General features: G+C 37.1%; 2 protein-coding genes across 5 annotated transcripts in view; one reads left to right on the plus strand and one right to left on the minus strand.

Annotated features, from left to right (window-relative positions):
- The window catches only part of mgat4c (mgat4 family member C), a 132,025-nt gene that overhangs the window by 27,434 nt on the left and 80,385 nt on the right, over positions 1-24,206 (minus strand). For 2 of the 4 annotated variants that reach the window (XM_051134478.1, XM_051134479.1), the window contains exon 3: positions 5,753-5,800. The exons of the other annotated variants lie outside the window; for them this stretch is intronic. The gene's annotated coding sequence lies outside the window, so the exon portion shown is untranslated. The remainder of the gene's footprint in view (positions 1-5,752; positions 5,801-24,206) is intronic. 4 annotated transcript variants of the gene reach the window in all.
- Positions 347-10,202, plus strand: eps8b (epidermal growth factor receptor pathway substrate 8b). Its single transcript, XM_051134486.1, has 7 exons — positions 347-417; positions 1,254-1,347; positions 3,302-3,436; positions 5,657-5,744; positions 5,976-6,153; positions 8,348-8,480; positions 8,558-10,202. The coding sequence occupies exons 1-7, from the start codon at positions 407-409 to the stop codon at positions 8,633-8,635; spliced, it is 717 nt and encodes a 238-aa protein (XP_050990443.1). The 5' UTR covers positions 347-406; the 3' UTR covers positions 8,636-10,202.

Here is a 24,206-nt window from a genome sequence, read left to right on the forward strand (position 1 = left end):
TATGGTCAGTTATCTGGAGCGTGTAAAACAAACTGCGATTGCAGGCGAAAACAAATCTGCCTGTTGTGTAGTGGAGTGCCAGTTTCCAGCGTTCAGCATGTTTATTTATTTATAGGCTTTAAGAAAGAAGGTCTTGGCACAGCCTGGACACTGGGCCACTGCGGTTATCCTCACTGCTCTACGACTGGACGAGGAGGAGGGAGGTAGGCCAGCACATTAATGATGCATGGGGACCAGTACGTTCAGTTTAAAGTTCTCCATGCTCTGTGCAGGCCCGCTGAAATATGCATGAGCTACACCGCATGTGCAGGCGGCAGCACGTCAAGTTACTTTCCACCTTGGCGGATGGTGCAGCGGCTCACGGCGCGCTTGCAGGAAAGCAGCCGCAGACTCTTCTGAAAAAAGGATGCTTGAGTCGTAAGTTGTCCGTTATAATAAACCGGTTCTGCATGCCTGTGTTTATCATGTAGAGTTCCTTAGTGCTTTATAGCTTGTTTGTGTCATAAAGTTGATTTACAAGGCAAAGTACAATACACAGCAAAACACCCTGTTAATAGGTGTTTATGATGATGTATGTTCTGTCCATATAGATATTCCTTCAAAGTTTGCAAAGCTGCAGGAATTCAGATTTGTCAACATATCATTAAAACAGAAAGTTTGGTTTATTTCTAAGCGATTTAAAGGAAAAACAAGGATTTTCAAAGTAGCTTGTTATGCCAGCTTGTTAGTTATAATGAGTTGTTTGTTCATAGACTGGCCTCTAGACAAAGTTGTTGGGTCTGCTGGATTTCCTTGAAAGCGGCATAAAATCAAAAGTGACCCTATTTAGGTTTTTTTGCATTGTTCTTGTTTAAATTGAACGATTCATTGGTGCAGGGCCAGAATAAAATAACAAGTACTGAAAAATAATAATAATCAATACCCAAATAGCTACAGTATCAAGGCTTTGTTTTATCAAACTGGTTCCATTCTGGTTTATTCAGTCAATTCCAGATGATATATTTTTTTTTAATACTGAATATGCTGTTTCATACATCATATGAAGTAGAATGGGATGCAAACATGGCTTCACTTTATGACTTTAAAGTATCTACAACAACTAAAACTGCAACAGCAAGCTCCTGAGTAGGTGTAGAGATCACATTAACAAATCTAAGGCTAAAAATGTGACATCTAACTTCTAAAAATGTAACTGCAGCCTCACCTATGAATGAACTTCAAAGTATTATGCTGTGTTGCTATTTTTACCACAGGTCTAACAGCGACCTCCAACATGTCAGGATCCGTTATCACTTCGTGGCACGTAATGCCAATGAGCTCACCGTGCAGCCGGGTGAGGTGCTGGAGGTACGGATGACCCTCTGTGAGGAGGTGGAGGAGGATGGGGAACGGGGCAGAACAGGTCTGAGGTACACCGTGTGGGAGGCAGAAGAAGAGAAAGCACGACTACAGCTCTCATGCAGTGCTCAAGGTCTAGAAGACTCTGTAGGCCGATGTTTGAACATAAATGATAAAAAAACATCCTGTTGGTCAAAAGTTTGTGGGAAACCTGAGGGAGACTAGATTGTACATAACATCTATATGATAAAAATACTTCTTTAATCTAGTTCTGTCTACTTTTTGATGCATTAAATAAGACTCTGTTTGCACGTTATCATAACACCACACTCTTAAAGGGATAGTTCATCCCAAAATGAAAATTCTGTTATTAATTACTCACCCTAATGTCGTCCCAAACCCGTAACCTTCGTTTATCTTTGGAATACAAATTAAGATATTTTTTATGAAATCCGAGAGCTTTCTGACCCTGCATAGACAGCAACCTTGTCAACCTTGGACGTGTGTTTACAAGAGTACTAACTTTCTGGGCCCTGAACGTGGTAACTGCATTCTGTCTATGCAAGGTCAGAAAGCTCTTGGATTTCATTAAAAATGTCTTAATTTGTGTTACGAAGATGAGCAAAGATCTTATGGGTTTCGAACGACATGATGGTGTATAATTAATGACACAATTTTGATTTTTGGGTGAACAATCCCTTTAAAGGAATGAAAATTTGCTGAAAATGTACTCACCATTCCAAGATATAAATGAGTTTACTTCTTCAGTGAAACAGATTTGTAGACTTTTATCATTACTTACTCACACATGGATCTTCTGCAGTGAATGGGTGCTGTCAAAATTAGAGCTGCTAAAAACATCACAAATTTGGCACAACTCCAGTCCATCGATTAACGTCTTGTGAAGCGAAAAGCTGCTTGTTTGTAAAAAACAAGTCCATCATTAAGATGTTTTTGAATCTTTGTTTCCGGCTATAATGAGCATTAATATTCATTATATTTCTAATGTTGTCTCGTCCGAATCGGGAGAGAAACATGTACCGTCAAACGCTGTTTATAAGCGAAAACAGTCTAACAGGTGGTGGATTTTTCACTGAAAGAAACGTTTTTTTGGATAATGGACTCCATAATAACAAGTACGATAAGTATTTTGGCCAGAAGTGACAATTAAAACTCCCTAAAATGCAGCTTTTCACTTCACAAGACGTTAATTGATGGACTGGAGTTGTCTTGATTACTTATAGACTCATTTGCATCTTGGATGGCATAAGGATGAGTACATTTTAGGCAAATTTTAATTTTTTGGGTGAACTAGAAAAGAAAATAAAGAGAGCAATGCCAAAGAGCAAGCATTTTTGGTGCACCAAAAGCCTTTCAGTTAACATTTCCTAAAATAATAATTTTCCCTTAGTGTGAAGAACATTTTGTTTCCACTATAAACAACCTTTTTGTACAACGCAAAGGTTTCATGGATGTTATTCTTCATGGAACCATAAATGCCATTAAAGAGCCTTTGTGTTTAAGAGTGTAAGCTCTTGCTAATGCACAATACCCACAACAATTTAGAAAGCTGAAGTCAAGCATGTAGAAAGGCATCCTTTCAACCTGTCACTTTCAGATGTCTGCCATTCCTCTCAGAACAGCCTCCAGCCCCGAGGCACTCTATTTACATGAGAACTACTGAAGTGATCAAGAGGGATTACCCCCAATTGGCTAATCCATCTGGAAACACGGATAATCGTGTTTCTAGACATGCCCGGCCTGAGCCTGGTATCACTGGGATTTCATTCGAAGATCCCAATAGTAGGATGCATCATTGGGACACAGTATCACACAACCATTGCACCAAAACCTTTTAGTTATAATTACACAGCATGTTGAATGAACAAGCAAGAGTCTGAAGAATAGATTTGTCCCCCCAAAAAAAAACAAATGCACAGACATGAATCTTATGTGCTTCTAGGTCTTGGAAAACAATAAACAGTGGCGGCTGCTGAGGAACCGCAGCGGTCAGTCGGGCTACGTGCCGTGTAATGTGCTAGAAGAGGTCAAACCAGGAGAGCAACAGTACAACCGTGCTGCTCTCTTCAACAGCCAGGTTAGCTTGCAGTACAAAAAAACCTCACTGTTACACTGTTCATCAAACAGTCTGGTTTATTATTTACATTCTAGGCACATTTATTAGGCACATTTCATGAATATGGTGTACTTTAGTGTCTTACTTTTTCTTCAAAGGGGTCATCGGATGCAAACTTCACTTTCACATGTTGTTTGAACATTAATGTGTGCTGGCAGTGAATGTACAAATCTACCCCTTAATGACAAAAATCCATGCAGTGGTTTTTAATTAATCTGTAAATCTGTTTTTCAAATCGAGCCGTTCTCAGATTTCTGTCGGTGGGGTGTCACACGATAGTTGATTGACATGAGCGTCTTACCTCAGATCAGCTGTAACAGCCCAACCTCCATTGTTTCGATGCTGGAGCAGGAATGTAAATTAGACAAGAACAGGAAGGAAGGAAATGCGCCTCTCGATCTACATAAATGCGTCTGTGTTCACCCAAATCATTTGTGATCCAGCTTCACTTACAGGAGAAGTGAGTATAAGGGTTTTTTTATGAATCTCTGAAATCACCTTTCCTAATATGTGCTAGTTAGCAAGTTTCGCGGCTAAACGCGCTAAATGCAGCTAAAGTAAACAATCTCTTAGAGCAGCTCGTCACTCCACAGAGAGAAGAGAGGGGCGGGGCGAGCAGAGCTCATTTGCATTTAAAGGAACAATCCCTCAGAATGGGATGATTTTTGCAGAGCTTATTTTGACAAGGTGAAAAGGGTGTTGTTTTACACAACCATTGAGAATTTTTAACCAAAGTATATTATAGACTTTTCATTAAGACCCTAAAGAATCATATCAACTTGTGGAAAATGGGCATCCGATGACTCCTTTAAACATTTTATTTTTAGTGCTATAAAACTACACAAAACTTTAAAAAAGTTAGATTGAGAGTCACTGAGAATAGGGCTCATACTGAGATCTGGCAAACATCTATTTTAGATGAAAATACATGTTTATCACCGGCTTTAACATAAACTACAACTGCCAAATAAACTTTAATCAGGTTAGATGCCATACTGAATTTAACCTGGGTGAAAATGAAGCTGTGAGGGATATGCTTACAGTCTTTACAAAAGCACACACCATACAAAGGGCCTGTATCACATAATTTTTTATAGAGTTTAACAACAATACAGTCCATTCAATGCATCGTATTTATATCAATCACATCCTCATTTTCAGTCCTGTCAAAAATTGAATGTGGCACTACTCTGAATAAGGTCTATAGTTCTATGAATTACATCTGTAATGAGCACAATTTACATGGAAAGATGGCGTGTTTATGCTGAAAAGATGGACAGTGACTTGATTTAAATATCCACAACACTAACAGCTCATTTAGTTCAGTATTAGGGGCCCAAATACCATGTTTTTGTAATTACAGTTGGTCAGAAAGTCAAAAGTTTACATACACCTTGCAGAATTTGCAAAATGTTAATTATTTTACCAAAATAAGAGGGATCATTTATTCAGGACAAACAAGGGACTCTTGAACAACTATCACTAAACAAACAAACAAACAAACAAACAAAAAAAAAAATACAGCTGTGGATCATTCAGGTAACAACACAGTATTAAGAATCAAGTTTATGTAAAATTTTGAATGGGGTCATTTTTATAAATTCAACTATTTTGTAAAATGCCTTTTATGTTAAATATCTTATTCAAGTCACTACTATATAAAAACTAACATGCATTTTTTATGATCCCTCTTATTTTGGTAAAATAATCTAAATTTTGCAGATTCCGCAGGGTGCATGTAAACTTCTGACTTCAACTGCAAATCTAGTAGATAGGATGTATTGACGTCAGATGATTTCAGCCTGTCTGTTTTATAAAATATTTATTTAATGTTTTAAATGTTTAGTGCTAGAAAATTACATAAAACTTTTAAGCTGTATTTAGACAGGTCCCAGTTTTGCTTACAGGGTTGAACAAATTGCTCACCTCATGGAAAGTGAACAGAAATAGGTTAATATAATAGGTTAACATAATATATCAGACCATTTTCTGACGGTTAAGCACTTTCTTTCACCGACCACTTGTGGAAAATATTTCATTTTTTTAAAGACTTTTCAGGCTCTTTTTTGTACCCTATTCATGGAAAGTGCACACATACATTCTCCCACTTTACATGGCAGGCGTTGGCTCTTTTTTACTCTGCCCCTCTGTTTTTCCCTGGCTTTTGTTCTATCTCTGCAGGCTGTGAATCCTTACAAAGGTACCTCCGCTGGCCCTGTAAATCACGCAGAGGTTTTGGAGATGAATAAATCCTCAAGGGATAAAGATAGTACGTACCTCTTATCTGCTCGCTGTATTTGCTGTGAGATGGAGAGCGGGGAGAGTCTGCCGAAAAAATGCAGAGAAGTGGGAAATGAATTTGGTGTGAGAGCGCTCTTATGTACATAGATTGCAGATTCCCACCAGAGCTCATTGCTCCTGTCTTGGGCAATCTTATTCACTGTGTCTCTGTCCCAGCGCTTGTTTCTCTATCTCTCGCTTCTTCTGTCTATTTCTCTAGACCGCGACCAACAGAAGGAGGTAAATGATGAATTGCTGAAGAGGATAACCGACAATAAGGCCCAGCCCCCAGCTCGAAACTTTCGGGTGGAGCGTTCAAGTACGTCCATGCCCATCACATATGAATCCCAGCCCTTTGAGGTCCACGCTTGGCTCAACGCAAAGGGATTCTCTAGACCGTGAGTGACACGTGAGCTGCGACATGTGACACTTTCACTGATATAAATGGGTGGTGTAACCGAGTGGTTAAACATATGGGCTGTTAACTGAGGTTACAAGTTTAAACCCCACAGGCGATGAACCATGTACCCTTGAGGAAGGTACTTACCCCCGGGTTGCTCCAGGGTGCTATGATAAAGATGTACAGTACACATACATAATAATATGTACAGTATAAAAATGTTGTAAGGGTTACACTATCTTGCAAACATCTATTTTTAATGAAAATAAACTCTTACCACTGGCTTTAATGTTAACTACAGCTGGCAAATAGTTCTATGAACACTGTGCAATCTATAATGTATGGAAGCCAGTTTCTGCCACTGAATAAAAAATAAAACAGGTAATTGCAAGTTTTTATCTCACAGTTCTAACTTTTGTTCTTGCAATTGTGAGTTTACATCACACAATTATGACTTTTCTCAGAACTGCATGATGCAAACGTGCAATTCTGACTTTTTTTCTTAGAATTGTGAGATATAAACTTGCTATTGCGAATTATACAGTCAGAATTGCGTGATTTAAACTTACAGTTGCGAGTTATAAATTCAAAGTAGTGGGATATAAACTCGGCATATAAATTACGTGAAATAAAGTGAGAATTACGAGACTTTTTTTTCTCACAAATGCGAGTTTGTACCTTGTAATTCTGACTTTTTTTTCTCACAATTCTGACTTTTTTCTCACAGTTCTGACTTGTGAGATATAAACTCACAATTGCAAGTCATGAAGTTCATTTCTGAAGAGAACAAAGACTGATATGTTCTCGTAACTTGCAACTGCAAATCAGAATTGCGAGAAAAGTCAGAATTTTGAAAAAAATGACAATTTTATTTCTCAGAATTGCGAGTTTATGTCTTGCAATTCTAAGAAAAAAAGCCAGAATTACGAGTTTGTATCACGCAAAAAAAAAAAAAAAACTTTCTAAAAAAAAAAATTGTTGTAAAAAATAAATTGTTGGCCAAAAAAAAAAAAAAAAATTCCAAAGCAACTTGATGCATCTCAACTTTAAGAATTGTACTCAGTAACACTACTATGATTTGTGAACTATAGTTGAGGTCAAAAGTTTACATACACCTTGCAGAATCTGCAAATTATTTTACCAAAATATGAGGGATCATACAAAATGCATGTTATTTTTTATTTAGTACTGACCTGAATAATATATTTCACATAAAAGACGCTAACATATAGTCCACAAGAGAAAATAATAGTTGAATTTACAAAAATGACCCTGTTCAAAAGTTCACATAGACTTGATTCCTAATACTATGTTGTTACCTGAATGATCCACAGCTGTGCTTTTTGTTTATTTGTTTGTTTAGAGATAGTTGTTAATGAGTCCCTTGCTTGTCCTGAACAGTTAAACTGCCCGGTGTTCTTCAGAAAATCCTTCAGGCCCCACAAATTCTTTGGTTTTTCATCATTTTTGTGTATTTGAACCATTTACAACAATGACTGTATGATTTTGAGATCCATCTTTTCACACTGAGGACAACTGAGGAGCTCATATGCAACTATTGCAGAAAGTTCAAACGCTCACTGATGCTTCAGGAAAACAATGCATTAAGAGCCAGGGGGTGTAAACTTTTGAACAGAATGCAGATGTGTACATTTTTCTTATTTTGCCTAAAAAAAATTCAAAAAGTTTTCACCCCCCGGCTCTTAATGCATTGTGTTTCCTTCTGGAGCATCAGTGAGGGTTTGAACCTTCTGTAATAGTTTCATATGAGTCCGTCAGTTGTCCTTATTCAGGCCAGTACCAAAAAAATAACATACATTTTGTATTAACCCTCTTATTTTGTTAAAATAATTAAAATTTTGCAGATTCTGCTAGGTGTATGTAAACTTTTGACCTCAACTGTATGTAGTTACTTTTTTTTTTACAGTGTAGAATGGAGGTGTGTTTGTGCAAAAAAGAATGAAAGTCACTTTTTCTGAATATTCACGCCAATATTTCAGCTCGTTTAGTGCCTGGAAACTGTATCAAGAAAGTTGCATACCTATTTAGTGAGTTTGTCCCAGTATATTTTCATAGTATATGAAGCAGTTTATCTCAGATGATCAAATAAAATTTTATTCCTCATGAAATGACTCCTTTAAAAAAAAAAAGGAAGAAGAAGAACATAATGTAATATTCTCTCCACGTTCCAGGGTGGTGGAATGTCTTGGTATTCTGAACGGGGCTCAACTATTTTCCCTCAGTAAGGATGAGCTGAAAGCCGTGTGCGGGGATGAGGGTTCCCGTGTCTTCAGTCAGATCACTGTGCAGAAAGCTCAAATAGAGGTCTGTCACAGAATTTGTGCAGATGAAACATTCATACGCAGTTCGAAAGCAGGACTGAATGTCTTTCCTTTTCTCAGAGGGGTCGTGGGGATACAGAACTACAGGAGATCATGAGGCGACGACAACAGGAGGTGGAGGGCTCAACCTGGGAATGATTACAGTCAATCAGGCCGTCACATTTTCTTCAACACTCTTGTTCACCCTACAATCAACAGCCGCCCAGAGGAATTCAGAACAGATGGACTAAACAACTCCAGTCATTAGTGAAGCCCAGTCCAGCCTATTTCCTTTATGACCCATACAATGTAGTGCTTAACGCTAGTGCTTAAACTGATGAACATGAATGCACTGGGAGTGAAGTCTTTAACCTCCATTTATAGAGAGGAAAATGATTTTGATAGAGGGCATTGACTTATGATTGGTGCTATTAAAGGAGTAGTTCACCCAAAAAAAGAAAATTCTTTCATTATTTATTCTCAACAATCTCATGTCGTTTCAAAACCCATTTGCTGTTATTTTTATTCACTAGCTTTTAAATCAGCTATGGTGCTGTTCAGCACATCTCGTCAAATGTCACTGCTTCTAAGGGTGAGTAAATAATGACATTGATTAATTTTCATTTTGGGGTAAGCTATTCCTTTAATCTGACATTCGAAACAAGTCCCATCTGTTTCTGCATAAATAATAAATGGGGAATAAAAAAAATAAATAAAACGATATTAAGTAATGCAGTGAAGTATTGTAATCTATTATCACATACTTAATTTGGTTAAATGACTACTTGAATATTAATTTTAAACAATGTGTTGGTATTTATTTTTTCATTGCTTCAGTACACTTATGCTTCACACTTCATTAATGCAAATCAAATCATGTTTATTCATGTTTGTGGATGATTAGTGCAGACTATCAACTTTTCCCTCATATTTCATAATAACTTTTGAATTATGATTCTGAATATATCGTTTGGCACTAAATAACAAAATAAAAAATTATGCAAGCATGTGTATATTAGTACGTGTGCAAGTTATGGGGTCCATACTTCTGTAATTTTTTTTTTTTTTACATGAATCATGTATTGTGCCAGATGTCACTACACTATTGCTTTTCACTTTTCACAATTCCTGGTTCTCTCTTTGGCCGATGTTGTCTATAAAGCCCACTTTGAGCCCTGTGCAAACCATAAGGCTGAATCTCTAACCGCCTCACTGACTGACAGCTTTGCTACTAGGCCTCACAGGGGGCACATAACAGTGGCTTTCAGTTTGTCTTGTTGCTTTATTTCTGGAATAGATTGTGAACGCATCAGCGAGTATTGTGCTGTGTTCAGGATGAGTGAGAATGACCTCCATCTCTCCCTTTGTATGCACTGTCATAACGCCTCCCGGCCTTAAGAGAGGGTGGATGTGGCTGCGTATTGTCACTATGATTCATGGCATGAATCAATGCCTAATGATGGGACTTACAGAGAGGAACATCAAAGAAAAGATACTGGAGATTTGCAGCGCAGTGGAACTATTGTTACTTGCATCCAGAGAATATACCATTTTTGAGAGAATTTCCTCTACTTTGTATTGATATACAATACACAGAGCAGTGATTATTATTTCTCTACGATGCTTCATTTCACATTAAAGCACTGTATTAGAACTTGATTAGTTTTGGCCAAAATATGTGATCCATGATGTCCAAAACTTCATTTGTCTGAGAACTATGATTGCTTCAGTATTTGATTAAGAAAGAAGAGTGAACCCTAGTTAATTCATGTATGTATATAACAGACAGACCAATCTGCATGGATCTAATGCAGATATCTTGACTGTCCAGCGAAAAAATTTTGCAGCCAAGACTTTTTGTTTAACTTAGGGTTGCGAACCAGGAATCTAAGAAAGCCCATTTCCGCCACTAAATACAAAATATACAAAATCTAAAGTTTTAATTTTACAATTTTGACTTTTTTTATTGCAATTGCGAGCTTACACCTCACAATTCTGACTTTTTTCTCTTTTATTAGAGTTGTGATATAAACTCGTAATTCTGAGAAATGACGTCAGAATGGCAAGACATACTGTAAACTCAAATGTGAGTTTGTATCTCGTAATTCTGACATTTTTCCTTGCAATTCCGAGTTTAAATCTTGCAGTTCTGACTTTTTTCTTCTAATTGCATGATATAAACTCGCAATTGTGAGTTATAAAGTGAGAAAGAATTGGAAAAACTCACAATTTGGACTTCTTTTCTTGCAAATATATATATATATATATATTTAAGAATTTTGAGATATAAACTTGCAATTGTGATTTATAAAGTCAAATTCTGAGAGGAAAAAAACTTAGAATTGCAAGCTTATATCTCACAATTCTGAGTTTATAACTCTCAATTACAATTGTGACTTTTTTCTCAGAATTGCAAGTTTATATCTCGCAATTCTGAGAAAAAAGTCACAACTGCAAAATTTAAACTTAAGAAGTCCTTCTTTCTCACAATTGTTAGTTGGTTAGTCACGCAATACTGACTTTATAACTCGCAACTTCAAGTTTTTAATTGCAATTCCAAGAAATACAGTCAGAACTGCAAATTTGTATCTCACAATTCTGACTTCATTCTCAGAATTGTGCGTTCATATCAATTTATATTATAGCCATCAGACTGCAATTGCATTTACTGCAATTATATTATAGCAAAAATGAAAATTGCGATTGCATTTATTGTTATTATATTATAGCTAGATAAAATCTTGCAATTCTTACTTTTTTCACAAATGTAAAATTGGATCTCGCAATTCTGACATTTTTCCAAGTTTTTATCAAGCAATTCTCACTTTATAATTCGCATTGCAAAATTATATCATGCAATTCTGAAAAGAAAGTCAGAATTGCGAGATATAAACATGTGCAATAAAAAAAGTCAGAATTGTGAGTTTTTATCTCACAGCTGTCACATTATAACTCACAATTGTGAGTTTATATCATGCAATTGTGAGAAAAAAGTCAGAATTGCGAGATATAAACTCAGAATTGTGAGTTTTATCTTGCAATTCTCAGTTTATAACTCACAATTGCGAGTTTATATCATGCAAGTTTGTATTGTAACTCCGAGAAAAAAGTCAGAATTGTGTGAAAAGTCACAGCTAGCTTTATTTTTTTATTCAGTGATGGAAACGGGCTTGCATAGGAACCAGTTCTTATTCTGAAAATTCTGCAAACTAATAATTCAATTATGACATGTATTTCCATTAATGGTTCTTCAATGAGGATGGAAAACCTTACTAAATCACTTCAAAAGCATTACTATCCAGAACAAAACATACAGTACTATCAGTAAATGTTTATTCTCAAGCTAATGATTCTAATGATTATGAGCTGGTTCTTTTTAGTGAATCAAAAACATGAAACCAGTGAGGAACAATTCCCAAGCTAATGACTACACCACCAAGGGTTTCTTTTAAACAGACATACAGCACAACCAATGTTCTGTCAAAGTCTGTCTGACCATTTTTTTTTTAAACCACATTAGAATGTTTATAACATTTGGCTTTTATTTACTCTCAAGGAGGTTCTATTATTTATCAAACTGATGTCAAGGTCCATCCCCATACAGAATAAAATAATCAACAACCGTTAAGCAACAGCATCTTTCACCACGACGTTGGGAGATAACAAATACACAAAAATAAAAATACTAGTAATATAAATAATAAATAATAAATAAAAAACAATAAACATGAACTATAAACCAGTACTAATAAATTGTTTAATAAAGAAAGTGACCTCCTTTGCTTATCTTCCTAACTGGAGCTCTGCAGTCTAACAAGAACAGTAAACTTTCTTTATTAAACAATTTATTAGTACTTGTTAAATCTGAAGCTTGTTCACAAAAGTTTAATGGGCTTTTTGTCTTTCAGCAGGTTTTTGTAAAATATCTCATGTTTTTTTTTTTTCATTTATTTTTTATTGATATACTGGTATAAACATTGAGACAGACACACACACACACACACACGTTTACTTAGCTCTAAATGGATACATTTCTTGTTTTTATATGCAGCTTGTTAGAAATACTATCACCTAATCATAGCATATACCCTAAAGGCTAGAAAGCACTGGGAACTTTTGCTCAGATTTTTGTCAGAGCTAATCTGCAGATATGGTACGAGTTGACAGATTTCACAGAAAATCACATAATGTGTGATGGGCACAGATTTTTTTAGCTTTAAATTGGGATTCCACCCAGTCTGATGATATCAAGCATGTTTGATATTTGATATGAGCCGATTTTAGAACACTTATTGTTTTTATTTGTCACTCGGCACCTAGCAATGCAACACATGTTTCTGTCATTTGTTGTGTTCAGAATGACTTTAAAAGTCTGGTAATGTGATCCTCAGTCATTCAGTGTATGATGCCCAGTTTTTTTCTGTATCTGTTTACAAAGTTGGCAAGTGTATAATGCCTAATGTTTTAAAATCTGTTCAGATTTTAAAAGTCAAGTAATGTATTCCAGCTTTCTGCATTTTTGAAATAAAAAAAACTTGATTTACTTTATTTTTATACATGTTTTTTTGCAAATGAGGACGTACCCCAGTGAAAAATATATTCTAAAATGTATTTAAAATACATTTATTTCATGCTAAGTATACTACAAATACATTTACATATTATGTACTTACTAAAAATACCCTGCAATTGTATTTTTAGTATGCCAACTGGTATATTTAAAGTTTGCTAAACTGGAACAACTAATTTTGTACTTAATGCACTTTAATTGTGCGGAAGTAGTCCAACTAAAGGTATACTTAAGTTTATTTAATTATGCTAAAGTGGAACTATTACAAGTATACAGGTAATATTTTGCATTAAAAGACTGATCTTATTTAAAGATAATACAAACCTAATCAATAGTGACATTAAAACATATTTTAGGCTTTAAGACAATATTAAGAAATGTGCATAGTGCACAAGTAGCACTCCAAATAAAGTTGAATTACAATTTTTATATCTTTAAGTCTCAGGCAATATGTCAGTAATTATGTTAATAGACTTGCACTATACTTAAATAAATGCATTTTAAATCTATTATTTTTTACTAGGGTCAAAAGGAGGTTTAGGATCTATTTTATATATATTTATGGTATGTTTTTCCTATGACTTCCTCAACACAACAATATCAAAATTAAATTCTAACGATTCATTAATGGAACCTTTAAGGAACTGGAGTCATGTGTTACAATTCCCACATGCAACCCAGAATTAGCTGTGACTAATGCAAAATGTACGAATCAGACACAAAATGTCCTCTGACAAAGACTCAACACATCACTGGCTGAAGTGAATTCCAATATCTGACTATTTGGTGAAGTAGAGAAGATGGCAATGACAAGCCTGAAGATGACTAAACCAGAATCTAATCATGCATAATTCATGAAATGTACAAATGCTAAGAAAAATAAGGCAAACACAGTCCTGTTCTGTTCGTTTACAGCCAATTATAACTAACTAACATTAAAGAAGCTGTCATGATCAGTTTGATGTTTCACCCTGGTAGAGAGAGTTGCCATAACTTGTGACAGATCTGGCATTTAAGGGTATGTTAGTTTGTGTTTGTGTTTGTGTTCGAGCAGGAAGGAGAAAAGTTTTTCTGGACAGACAGATAATACACAATATCAGTCACACCCGCACCATCAGCGCTGCAGGAGCCTGACGACTCCAAACTTCTTCTTATTTCACTCTCTGCACCACCCAGTGGGCAGTCACTTAAAATAGAAGACAATAACATGCATGGAGGCCCCTTTGAGGTGGCAGTAAAAGCGTGTCTGATGGAGCCTTATGCCTGCAGATAAAAGCCGCCTAATACGAGTTCTGCTTTGCAGAACATACAGCCGCGTAATCAATAAACTATCGAACTGCATATCTAACGTACCTGTATAGTTATCCAAACATCCTCTGGAATTTTGTAGGATGCTGTGGCAGCATAATTTAGCTGCAGTGCATCATCCAGAACATAAATCCTAATCTAAACTGAGATGTTATAAGCGATCTGCCACTTTAAGATGCCTGAAGTGACACGGATGATTAGGCGAAAAGGGAACGACATGACAATGCGCATATAGCATCTCTCTAAGCTCTTGCCAAGATTTCTAATTCCCTGTGTTTGTTCACAAGGATTAGTGGGTGCTCGGCGCTCTGTACCTACTCATCGAGTGCTCCCACTAATTCTTATCCAACCATGACAAAAGGCGGACAAATTTCTCGAACGACTCTACTGTTAGTCTTGCGTGATTTAGATTCACTCCGTGCCGTCTGGTTACTCAAAGGTGAGGGGAACCACGTTATTAGCCAGTTATTCCGCAAATGACATTTTCCCCCGCCTTACAGACATTTGAGATTTACACTCTAATTGCGACTAACTAGACAAGTGCCCTTTCTTTTGGCTTGACCTCACTGGCATTAATAGTTCAGATTAAATCAAATGTCATTCCACACTTAGGTAATTGAATTATATCTCTGTGTTCCCCCTGACATCTGCAGTGATTCATTTTCTTTCCCTCTTTTGTAAATCACCCGGGACTTCAATTTAGATTTGTGTCTCCCTGTTTTCGTCGACCGGAGGGAGCGGGATCGATCCGGTCGCCCCCCTCAGCATCTGAGAGGGTCTTACCGCTCGCACGGCGCGATCGATTTACAGTGCGGAAAGCTGTTTCTTTTTTAATCCGTCGAGAAACAAACCATGAACGCTTACCGGGTATGGAGTTCATGCGAGCGAGTGACGCTGACAGTGAGGACTGAACAATATGTGAGAGGGTTGATGGCCATTTAGCTCAAGGCTAATGTATAAGGATAGCCATTTAATCCTTCAGAACAGAGACAGATCAAGTTAATGCACCCTGTCACATCCTCTCTGCCTCAAGACAACTCTGCTCAATGTAAAAAAGGCCCTCAGCAAACTCCGTTCAGTCGAGAGACTGCTGGCCCTCTGTTGCACCAGTGGCCAATTCATGTGTTTCCAAACAGCTGCAATCTTATCCGAAAATGTCTGTTGACAAAGGGTTTATTTATTTATTTATTTTTTTTGTCAACAACAAATTCAAAAAGACACATCAACATCATGACAATAATTAAATCACTGAATTACTTCAGAATAATTCAGAATAAGATGAGGAAAAAAGTATCAAAAACCATTAACAATGAGCTTTTAGAAGGGGGAAAAAAAGGTTTTAGGTTTCATATACATTGTCCCGCACATTGTTTTTCCCTTCTGAAAACAAACTATATATACACTACTACAGTAGTTCTCAACTCCAGTCCTCGGGCCCATTGCTCTGCACATTTTGTATGTCTCTCTCATTTAATGCACCTGACTCAGATCATCAGCTCGTTAGGAGAAAGATCCATGAGCTGAACTGAATGTGTCAGATTCAGAAACATACAAAATGTGCAGAGCAGTAGGCACCGAGGACTGGAGTTGAGAACCACTGCACTAATATATATATGTTCCTCTCTAGAGTTAATTTTTTCTAGCTGATTAACAAGTCACCAAATGAGTTTTTTCTGAGGTTGTGAAGTATAACAAGCTGTTATACTGACATCCTTGTGTGGTTGAAACACTGATTGAGCGATTGCATTAGTCAGGATATGGATTTCAGTAAGTTGTACTCTTTTTTTTAATATACCTTCAGATGTTCATTCGTGTTTATTTCACTGTGTAACTGGTTTTAACGTGAAGGAGATGATCAGTTCATGCACCGCTTTTCTTAAACTGAGGTGCTACAGCGATCTGTCACACCACATGGCATTTATTGTTTGAATACTGTAATAAAATTGACAGAATCAGAAATCTGACACTTTGTTTCATATCAAAAGTAACAAATCACAAAGCTTATTGCGATTTATTGGATGGGAGGTGCGCTACAATGTTCCATCAATTAACTGAAAACAGCTCTAGTGAAAATAAATATACTAAAATGTATTTAAAATACATTTATTTCACATTAAGTATAGTACAAATACATTTACATATAATATACTTAATAAAAATACCCTGCAATTGTACTTTTAGTATACTAAACTGGTATATTTAAATTCTGCTAAATTGGAACAACTAATTTAGTACTTAATGCACTTTAATTGTGCGGAAGTAGTGCTGAAGTTCAACTAAAGATATACTTAACTTAAGTATAATTAATTGTGCTAAATTGGAATTATTGCAAGTATACTTTAGGTACACTTTAAATATCTTGCATTTAAAGGCCAATACTATTCAAAGATCATACAATCCTCATTAATAGTGACATTAAAACATATATATTAATATATATTGTGTATTGTGCACAAGTAGTACTTCAAATAAATAATGTTAAGAGACTTGAAATCTACTTAGTATAAAATAAATCTATTTTTTTTTTTTTTTACTAGGGAAGCTAGACTACTTTATTTATGGGATTTAAGAATCAATGCTGTTTTGTAAAATTGAGAATCGATTAAAATGGAGAAATCCCACAAAACAAACCTGTAAAATTTACATGCTAGTTAAAATGTGTGTGATTTACTGTCTAGCATAGCATAGTTGTAATTGTGAATATGCCATTGCTGTAATTCATTGCTATAAGTCTCTATACCACTGGAAAATAATAATCAAACAGTTAAAGCATGTAGACTTCACCTTGTATGCATTCCATTTTTTATACTGTATGCGTTTCACAAGCTTTTTACAACAACAGCAGTGGTGTTCTATTTTATGTTGACAAATCTTTTATCTGAATTTCTGAATACATTTCTTAATTTTATATGATTTTCTGTATTTTAAATGATAAATTCTAAAAATTAAGTCATTTAAATTATAGATCTAAATCATAAATTCTAAACAGACTCTTGTGTCCTTTCTACAAGAATAACATGAAAAACTTGGTTGACCCAAGCCAATGCCTGTGATAACAGTGCTAGGATGTGTCACTGCCGCGAGTCCCTCAGATCCGTACAAAGGTTTGAGTAAAGGCTGCATTGAGTGGCTGTTGTAATTCTCAGAGAGACAGGCCTGCAATCTCCAGTTTCCCAGACACAAATCCTGCTTATCTGCCGAGGGGAATCCTCCCCTCCAGTCCCTCTCTGCGGTCCAATCCCACGAGTTCCACCAGCTAAGCCCAGCCATCCAAGGGGACAAAAAGCATACAATAATACCACATAGTCGCCAAAACTGACCAATGAAGATACATGTCTGAGAAATTATCTTTGGATTTGAGTCTTCAGGAAGTTACTGTGTATGAAGCAGATGATGATGCATGCATAACAGTGTCGACTTCACAGCTTCCAGCTTGTTCCACAAGAGCTTCTTAAAAACCTTACATGGGCAGAATTTGTAATTTATGGCGTCAGCCGCTACTGGTTTCAGAATGCATAATGCAAACATGCCATATCTTTGGTACAAGAGATCTGAAGCCACATTGAAAAGACACAGCTTGGTCTGCCTAAACTCTTTCCCCATCCCAGAGGACTAACGGAGGGTGCCAGGAGATGAGAATCTGGATTTTGTTCATCACTTGCAGATGGTGGCCCATAATGAGTTTCTGGCCAAACAGGACATGGTAGATTTAAACAGCTCAGAAAAGCGTTCCCTAAGCAGGACAGCCTGCCAGATTGCAAAGATGTTGAGTGGGAGCTCTTAGCCATTGCATGTTGGCACACTAGGAATTTGCATTTTGTCACAAAAACATAATCTAATTGTGTAAATATCAGATATCGCTGACAGCAACATCCATCTTAAACTCATGTTATTTTTTTATAGCAGCTGATTTAATTTCCCCTCACATGTTTTTGTAGAGCTTCCTCATGTTGGATATGCAAATTGGCACTGTTAGATGTATTTACGTAAATGTGAGGTAATCATATGACAGAGCATGCCGTGATGACGTGCATTGAAACCTCGTTAATCTTATTTGCTATGACAACGTGAAACCACATTGTCGTCTCTCTCTGAATCGTTCCATAATCCAATTCATTCAAACGCACATCACTCAACGACTTGACATACACAGATTATTGATTCTACACAACGTCTGCTCTGCATGAAGGACTAACTTCAAATTAACAAGATCTCCAAACATATATCATACCCCAGTCCGTTTTAATTTATCGCACCTCGCTAAATCCAAATCAGGTTTCGCAATTTGTTCTCAAGGACTGATGGATTATTAAAAATGAACGGGCATAAATTATAAAAATGGTTCATGGATTTTCATGGGATGGGCTTTGATGACAAATGTGCTAGCGTGTGATGATTATGACGAACTGGCAAAATATCATAATTCACACCACCTCCTCAAATCTCACCGCTAATGATTTAAGTGATGATATGTCATCTTAAAGCACTGAGGTGGCTGACGCACATGACAGCCCTTGTTCATTAGGTCTGATAAAATATCCCACACCAGGGTCAAATTAAGCTCATTTCGTGGATAATACAGGCCCGTCATTGCCTCACCGTACCGCTGTTTGCGTTTTCATCATTCTGAAATACAATACACGAGAGTGAGAGTCTTTTCTCGCAAGTATTATTTTCATATGATTTCATGTTGATGTCAAAAGAAATATGAGGTTTATTAGTTTCCTGGTGCTTTGTGCGCTTCATTATTTTGCCGTGACAGTTTAGTCTGGAGGAGGGAGGGGGGTGTTTTTCATTAAACGCTTGTATCGTCTCAGATGCTAATGGCAAACGTGGGGAGAGCAGGAAATTAAAACCTACATCAATACGTGAGAGGCCTTCCACAATAACACATTTTCAGCCAGACTCTCATTATACGCTAGAGCGCAAAGCATAGACTACTGTATGTTTTCCTATTCCGTTTTCATCGATAAGCCACAAAATCCACCGAGCACCTCGGTGTCTGTCACCGAGGATATTTCAGCAAGAAGACCGATGGTATTCGGTGGTAATGTAAAGCTTTCGCAAACTATTCGCAATCCAAACATTCATCAACTCTGTCTTTTTTTCCCCCCTTTTTCATTACAGCTGATAGGAGAAGGAACACAAAACACATTTGGGCCCTCTGCGCTCCATAAAGAATATAATCAATTCTTTATTATTGCATTCGGGAGGCTTGAGGGCTGTCAAGCCGGGGAAAATGATATTGCTGGCGACTAAGAGAAGATAAATTCACGCGTGGAGCTTTGCTAATGGCGAACGGGGATCAGGGACTGTCCGGTTTGTCTGAGTCACGTTACTGATGATAAATGACAGGCCGACGATGACCCGCGGTGTGCCTGTGATGACAACGTGACAACATTCAACTGTAGCATGATAGCAAGACCAGATATCAACCCATTTCCTCCGTCGAGATCCCCTGGGATCTCAGAAAACGCACATTAACCAGCCCTCGAGACAGGTGGTAAATCCTCTTGACGTGTTTATACTTATTTTATAGCCACAACAACCACATTAAAGGATGGCAGCTGAAGAGCCAGTATTTCAGCAGGTCTGCCTGTGTTTGTGTGATGACGGTCTCCATAGTGACCTGAGAGCTAGTGTCTTTGAGAGGAAGTTGCCAGAGACAATGAAGCAACAAACATCAAAGGAAACTAGCATTTGCACATCATGTAGGAAATAATCAAGCAGTGTCTGGAGACGTGTTCACACTGCTATCAATAATTCATCGAACTCGGCTTTATAATAACTGACAGCTCCTCTGTTCTCCCGCTTGCTTTCTGGTAATTTCCCCTTTTTCATCTGCAAAGCTGAGCAATGGCTCAGCACAAAAGAATCAATATAGCAGAAAACAAGGAATTCCGACAATTTTATAGCTAATCTCGGACTGGGAGTCGTTCCATTAAACTCCAATATGACTCCTCCAGGCCCAACTTCTGTCATCAAACGCTAAACATTAATTGGTTTATCAAAGGTTAATTGCTCAATAGATACTAGGCAGTTGGAGTTTAATTGTGCCATTAAATGTTCTCGCAAGAGCCCCGGGTTCGGGTAATGGATTTTGTCATTTGAATGAAAATATTATTTGGTGGCAGCTGGACTGATAACAGCGTTGCGTATTGACAGGTCCATGCCCTCTCACACAGTGTCTGTCACACAGGGACAATACACAGAAGCGCATGAGTACACATGCTCGCTGCAAACAGTGATCGTATTTAGCTATGCTTTGTAAATCTAAATGACTCATTCTTCACTGTGGCAGACTTGTCTTTCTGTGCCGGATTTTATGAATGCATTTGCGTCTGCCATTAGGGTGTAACGCATCAAAAACGGGATGAGGAAATTGCATGAGCCACGCTTGGGCAAAATTCAAATCTGAGCTAGCTCCATTTTAGTTCATGAGTGTGAATTTGAATTACAGTGGCCATGCTGACAGGAAATTGAATCGGGATGACAGGAAAGGGATTTACTGAACTGCAATTAAAAAAAAATTCAATACAACTGAGACATTTGGGGAAACAAAGTGTTTTTTCTACCTTGTTTGAGAAATTGTTTGATTAAAGAGATAGCTCATGCAAAAATGTGAAATTCTGTTAAAGATATTTTTGATGAAATCCAACAGCTTTCTGACACTGCATAGACAGCAACACAACCACCACATTCAAGGCCCAGAAAGCTAGTAAGGACATCGTTAAAATAGTCCATTTGACATCAGTGGTTCAACCGTAATTTTCTGAAGCAAGGAAAAAACATTTTGTGTCCAAAGAAAACAAAAAAAACCTTTTTCCAGCTATTTATTTTCTTCCGTGTCAGCCTTCGACACACGTTCAAGAGAGTATCACAACGCATGCATGTGATGCTGCTGATGCAAAAGATGACGTTCTGTAATTCTCTCTAGACAAACATTCAAGTTTAAAAATTGGTTAAATTACTTGATTAGTATTTAAATTAATTTGAATTTAAAGCTATTTTTAAAATTTTAACTACAATTAAAATTTGCTTCCTCAATTTAAATTCAGGAATTCAGTAGGAATTTAAAAGTCATTCAAAAGTCAAAATTCTATCCCGGTGTAACTAAAAATTAAGAAGAAACAAGAAAGATTATGTGAGTTTCACCAATCAGAAATTTTACTCACTTTAAGAAATATATAGATTGTCTTATGCATCACATATGAATTTTTGTGCATTTAGCCTAATAGTATATACATTTCCAAACCTATTTTGTCTCAGTATGTTCCTTCCCTGGGAATTTAACCACTGACTGTGCTTTGACACCACAATGCTTTACCCACTGAGCTATAGGAACACAAACCCGCAAGAATCATTGTTGTACCAACAATAACTCTCATTTTTTTTACCCGCAGTTTCTTTAACGATCACTGGGTCATTCTCAGCACAATTATTTCAAATAATTGACCTTGAATTGTTGCTTCCAAACAACCATTCTTCTCTTCCATGCTTAATTAATCAGGACATCCACAGTAATTAATCTCAGAGGAGAACTGATTATGTGGCATAAAGCGATGGGTTTGTATTACACCGCTCTGTGGGCATCAATAACCAAATGTTAAATGAGTGGAAATACAAAAAAAAAAAAAAAAAAAAACACAACGCTTTCATGATTCCTAATGGCTTTGGCTAGGGTCCCGGACAAATAAAGCTGTCTAGATAAATGAATAACTGCATGATGTTTTTATTACATGCAAGTTAAAAATTGTGGTCATTCCTTCAGGCAAAACTGGAATCTATAGGGGTAATTCCTGACATGCAGTACTTTTTATGTTCTCATCATATAGCCTTTGTCTTGATATATATAATTCCTAAACACAAAAGTCATAAAAGTCTTCTCTTATCAACAAAATTACAATTAAACTAATAAACCAACTTTTTTTCATGCTACAGCCAAAAAAACTGATATTAAAAAGAGGGGATATTCAAATTCTATACCCTTATACCCTTTTATATTAAAGGTGTCATCTGATGTGATTTCATGTTCATGTTTCAGGTCCGAAAATCAGTCAGTATCTCTCTATCCTTCGCATGGAGTTGATCAGGTTGTTGATTGTGAACAATATTTGGGAGAATTTTTTGAGAGGCCTTTTGTGTACATAGTGTACATACAAAAGTTTTTTCTTTGAGTTCAGCTCATGGAAAATGGGGGCAAAAACAAAAGTGCTGTGTTTATAATTTTGGTCAGTGTATAAACTCTGTACAGTTGCAAAGTTAAAAGTCTCAAACCCAAATAGATATTCTTTATAAAAGTTAAGACTCAGCCACGCCTTGCTAAAATGCCTCATTCAAACACGCTTCCACAAATGTACGTCACAGAGTGAAAAGATTTACATAACACCTCCCAATGTATGTATAAGAAAAAAGGCGTAACTTTTATTCTCGTTGTAATATTGTTGTCGCCGCCGGCATGTTGTGGAGACACTGAAACTACTTTGTTTGGTCTTCCAAATGAGTACACAACTAGAAATCCAGAACAGTACAACCCAAATGCTCAAGTGTGTGTGGCACATTTTACGGAGGTTTGTTTCCTGAACCTGAGAGAGTAGCTTACAATGCCGGCTGTGCACAAAAGGTTGTTTCTATAAAGTGGGGCAATTCCAACTTTGCAAGGACAGTCTGGTGCTTCTGACTCACAGCCTGTAAGTACGATTTTATATTTAAAGAATCTGCTACTATTTAAACACAAGTTTTGAGCAGTGTAGAGTAGTGCTTGTTGTTTGTCGTTTCTACATTCACAAATGCAGATATAGTTTTATGTGTACGAGGTGAGGCACAATGCAACGCAACACGTAAAAAGATAATATAAGTCATTGTAATCAGTAATTATGTCGCCAGTGGATGCAACAAATGTCTCATTTATAATGGATTTTATTGTTTTTGGAACACAGCATCATAACATGGTAAGGGGCGTAACATTTCCATCACACACTTGAGGTATTCAGGCAACGCACTGGATAGCTGACCAATCAGAGCACACTGCGCTTTTCAGAATGATGAGCTTTGTAAAAATCGACGTGTTTCAGAAAGGTGGGACAGAGAGGAGCAACAATAATGTATTGTACGTGAAACACACTGCATTACACCAAATACACAATATAATGTTCTTTTTAGCAACATCATATGACCCCATTTAAAACTTCCTTCAGCTACAACCCAAGCATTTTTATCTTTTTTAAAGTTACAGAGCTAAAAAAGAACTGTGAGACAAAAAACACACTATACGAAATGAATGTAGAAAACCATATGTGTTTTCTGCAATGCCTTTTTTGAGAATGCAGTAGTAAAAGTGGTTGCAGTTCCACCCTGCCATTTGGTGTTCAAGTCAAACATGCCATCCAAATAAAAACAAACACTGGGAACAAAGGCCCCGCGCTTCCAGGAATTAGCATCCTGCGTGAGGTACCAGCTGTGTTTGCTCTCGGCACCGAGGTGTAGCGAAACGCTTGACAGTGTGTCACTTCTAACCGCTGCCATTCTGCCGACGCTGCAACACTCTACTCCTGACCCTCGCCGCCACAAAAGAAGTACACGCACTTTCCATCTCCGCAGAGCTCGCTGCCTGTCAATCTACCTATTCAAAAGGTTTCCCTCTCCCTGTGAGAGAGCCCATTCCTCCATCTCTCCATTTGGCCCTGCCTATAAGTGTCACTTTGGTTTAGATTCCACCACAGCCCCGGAACCGTACAAAAAGAGCTCCCACGGAGGGTTCGGCAGGGTGGAGCAGACCTGCTGTTTCATTAGCACTCCAGGGAAGTGCTGGTTCAAAAAGAGGCCTTGCGTCACACTGTTGATCCCTTTAGC

Source organism: Labeo rohita, chromosome 18, assembly GCF_022985175.1.
Source record: "Labeo rohita strain BAU-BD-2019 chromosome 18, IGBB_LRoh.1.0, whole genome shotgun sequence".
NCBI lineage: Eukaryota > Metazoa > Chordata > Actinopteri > Cypriniformes > Cyprinidae > Labeo > Labeo rohita.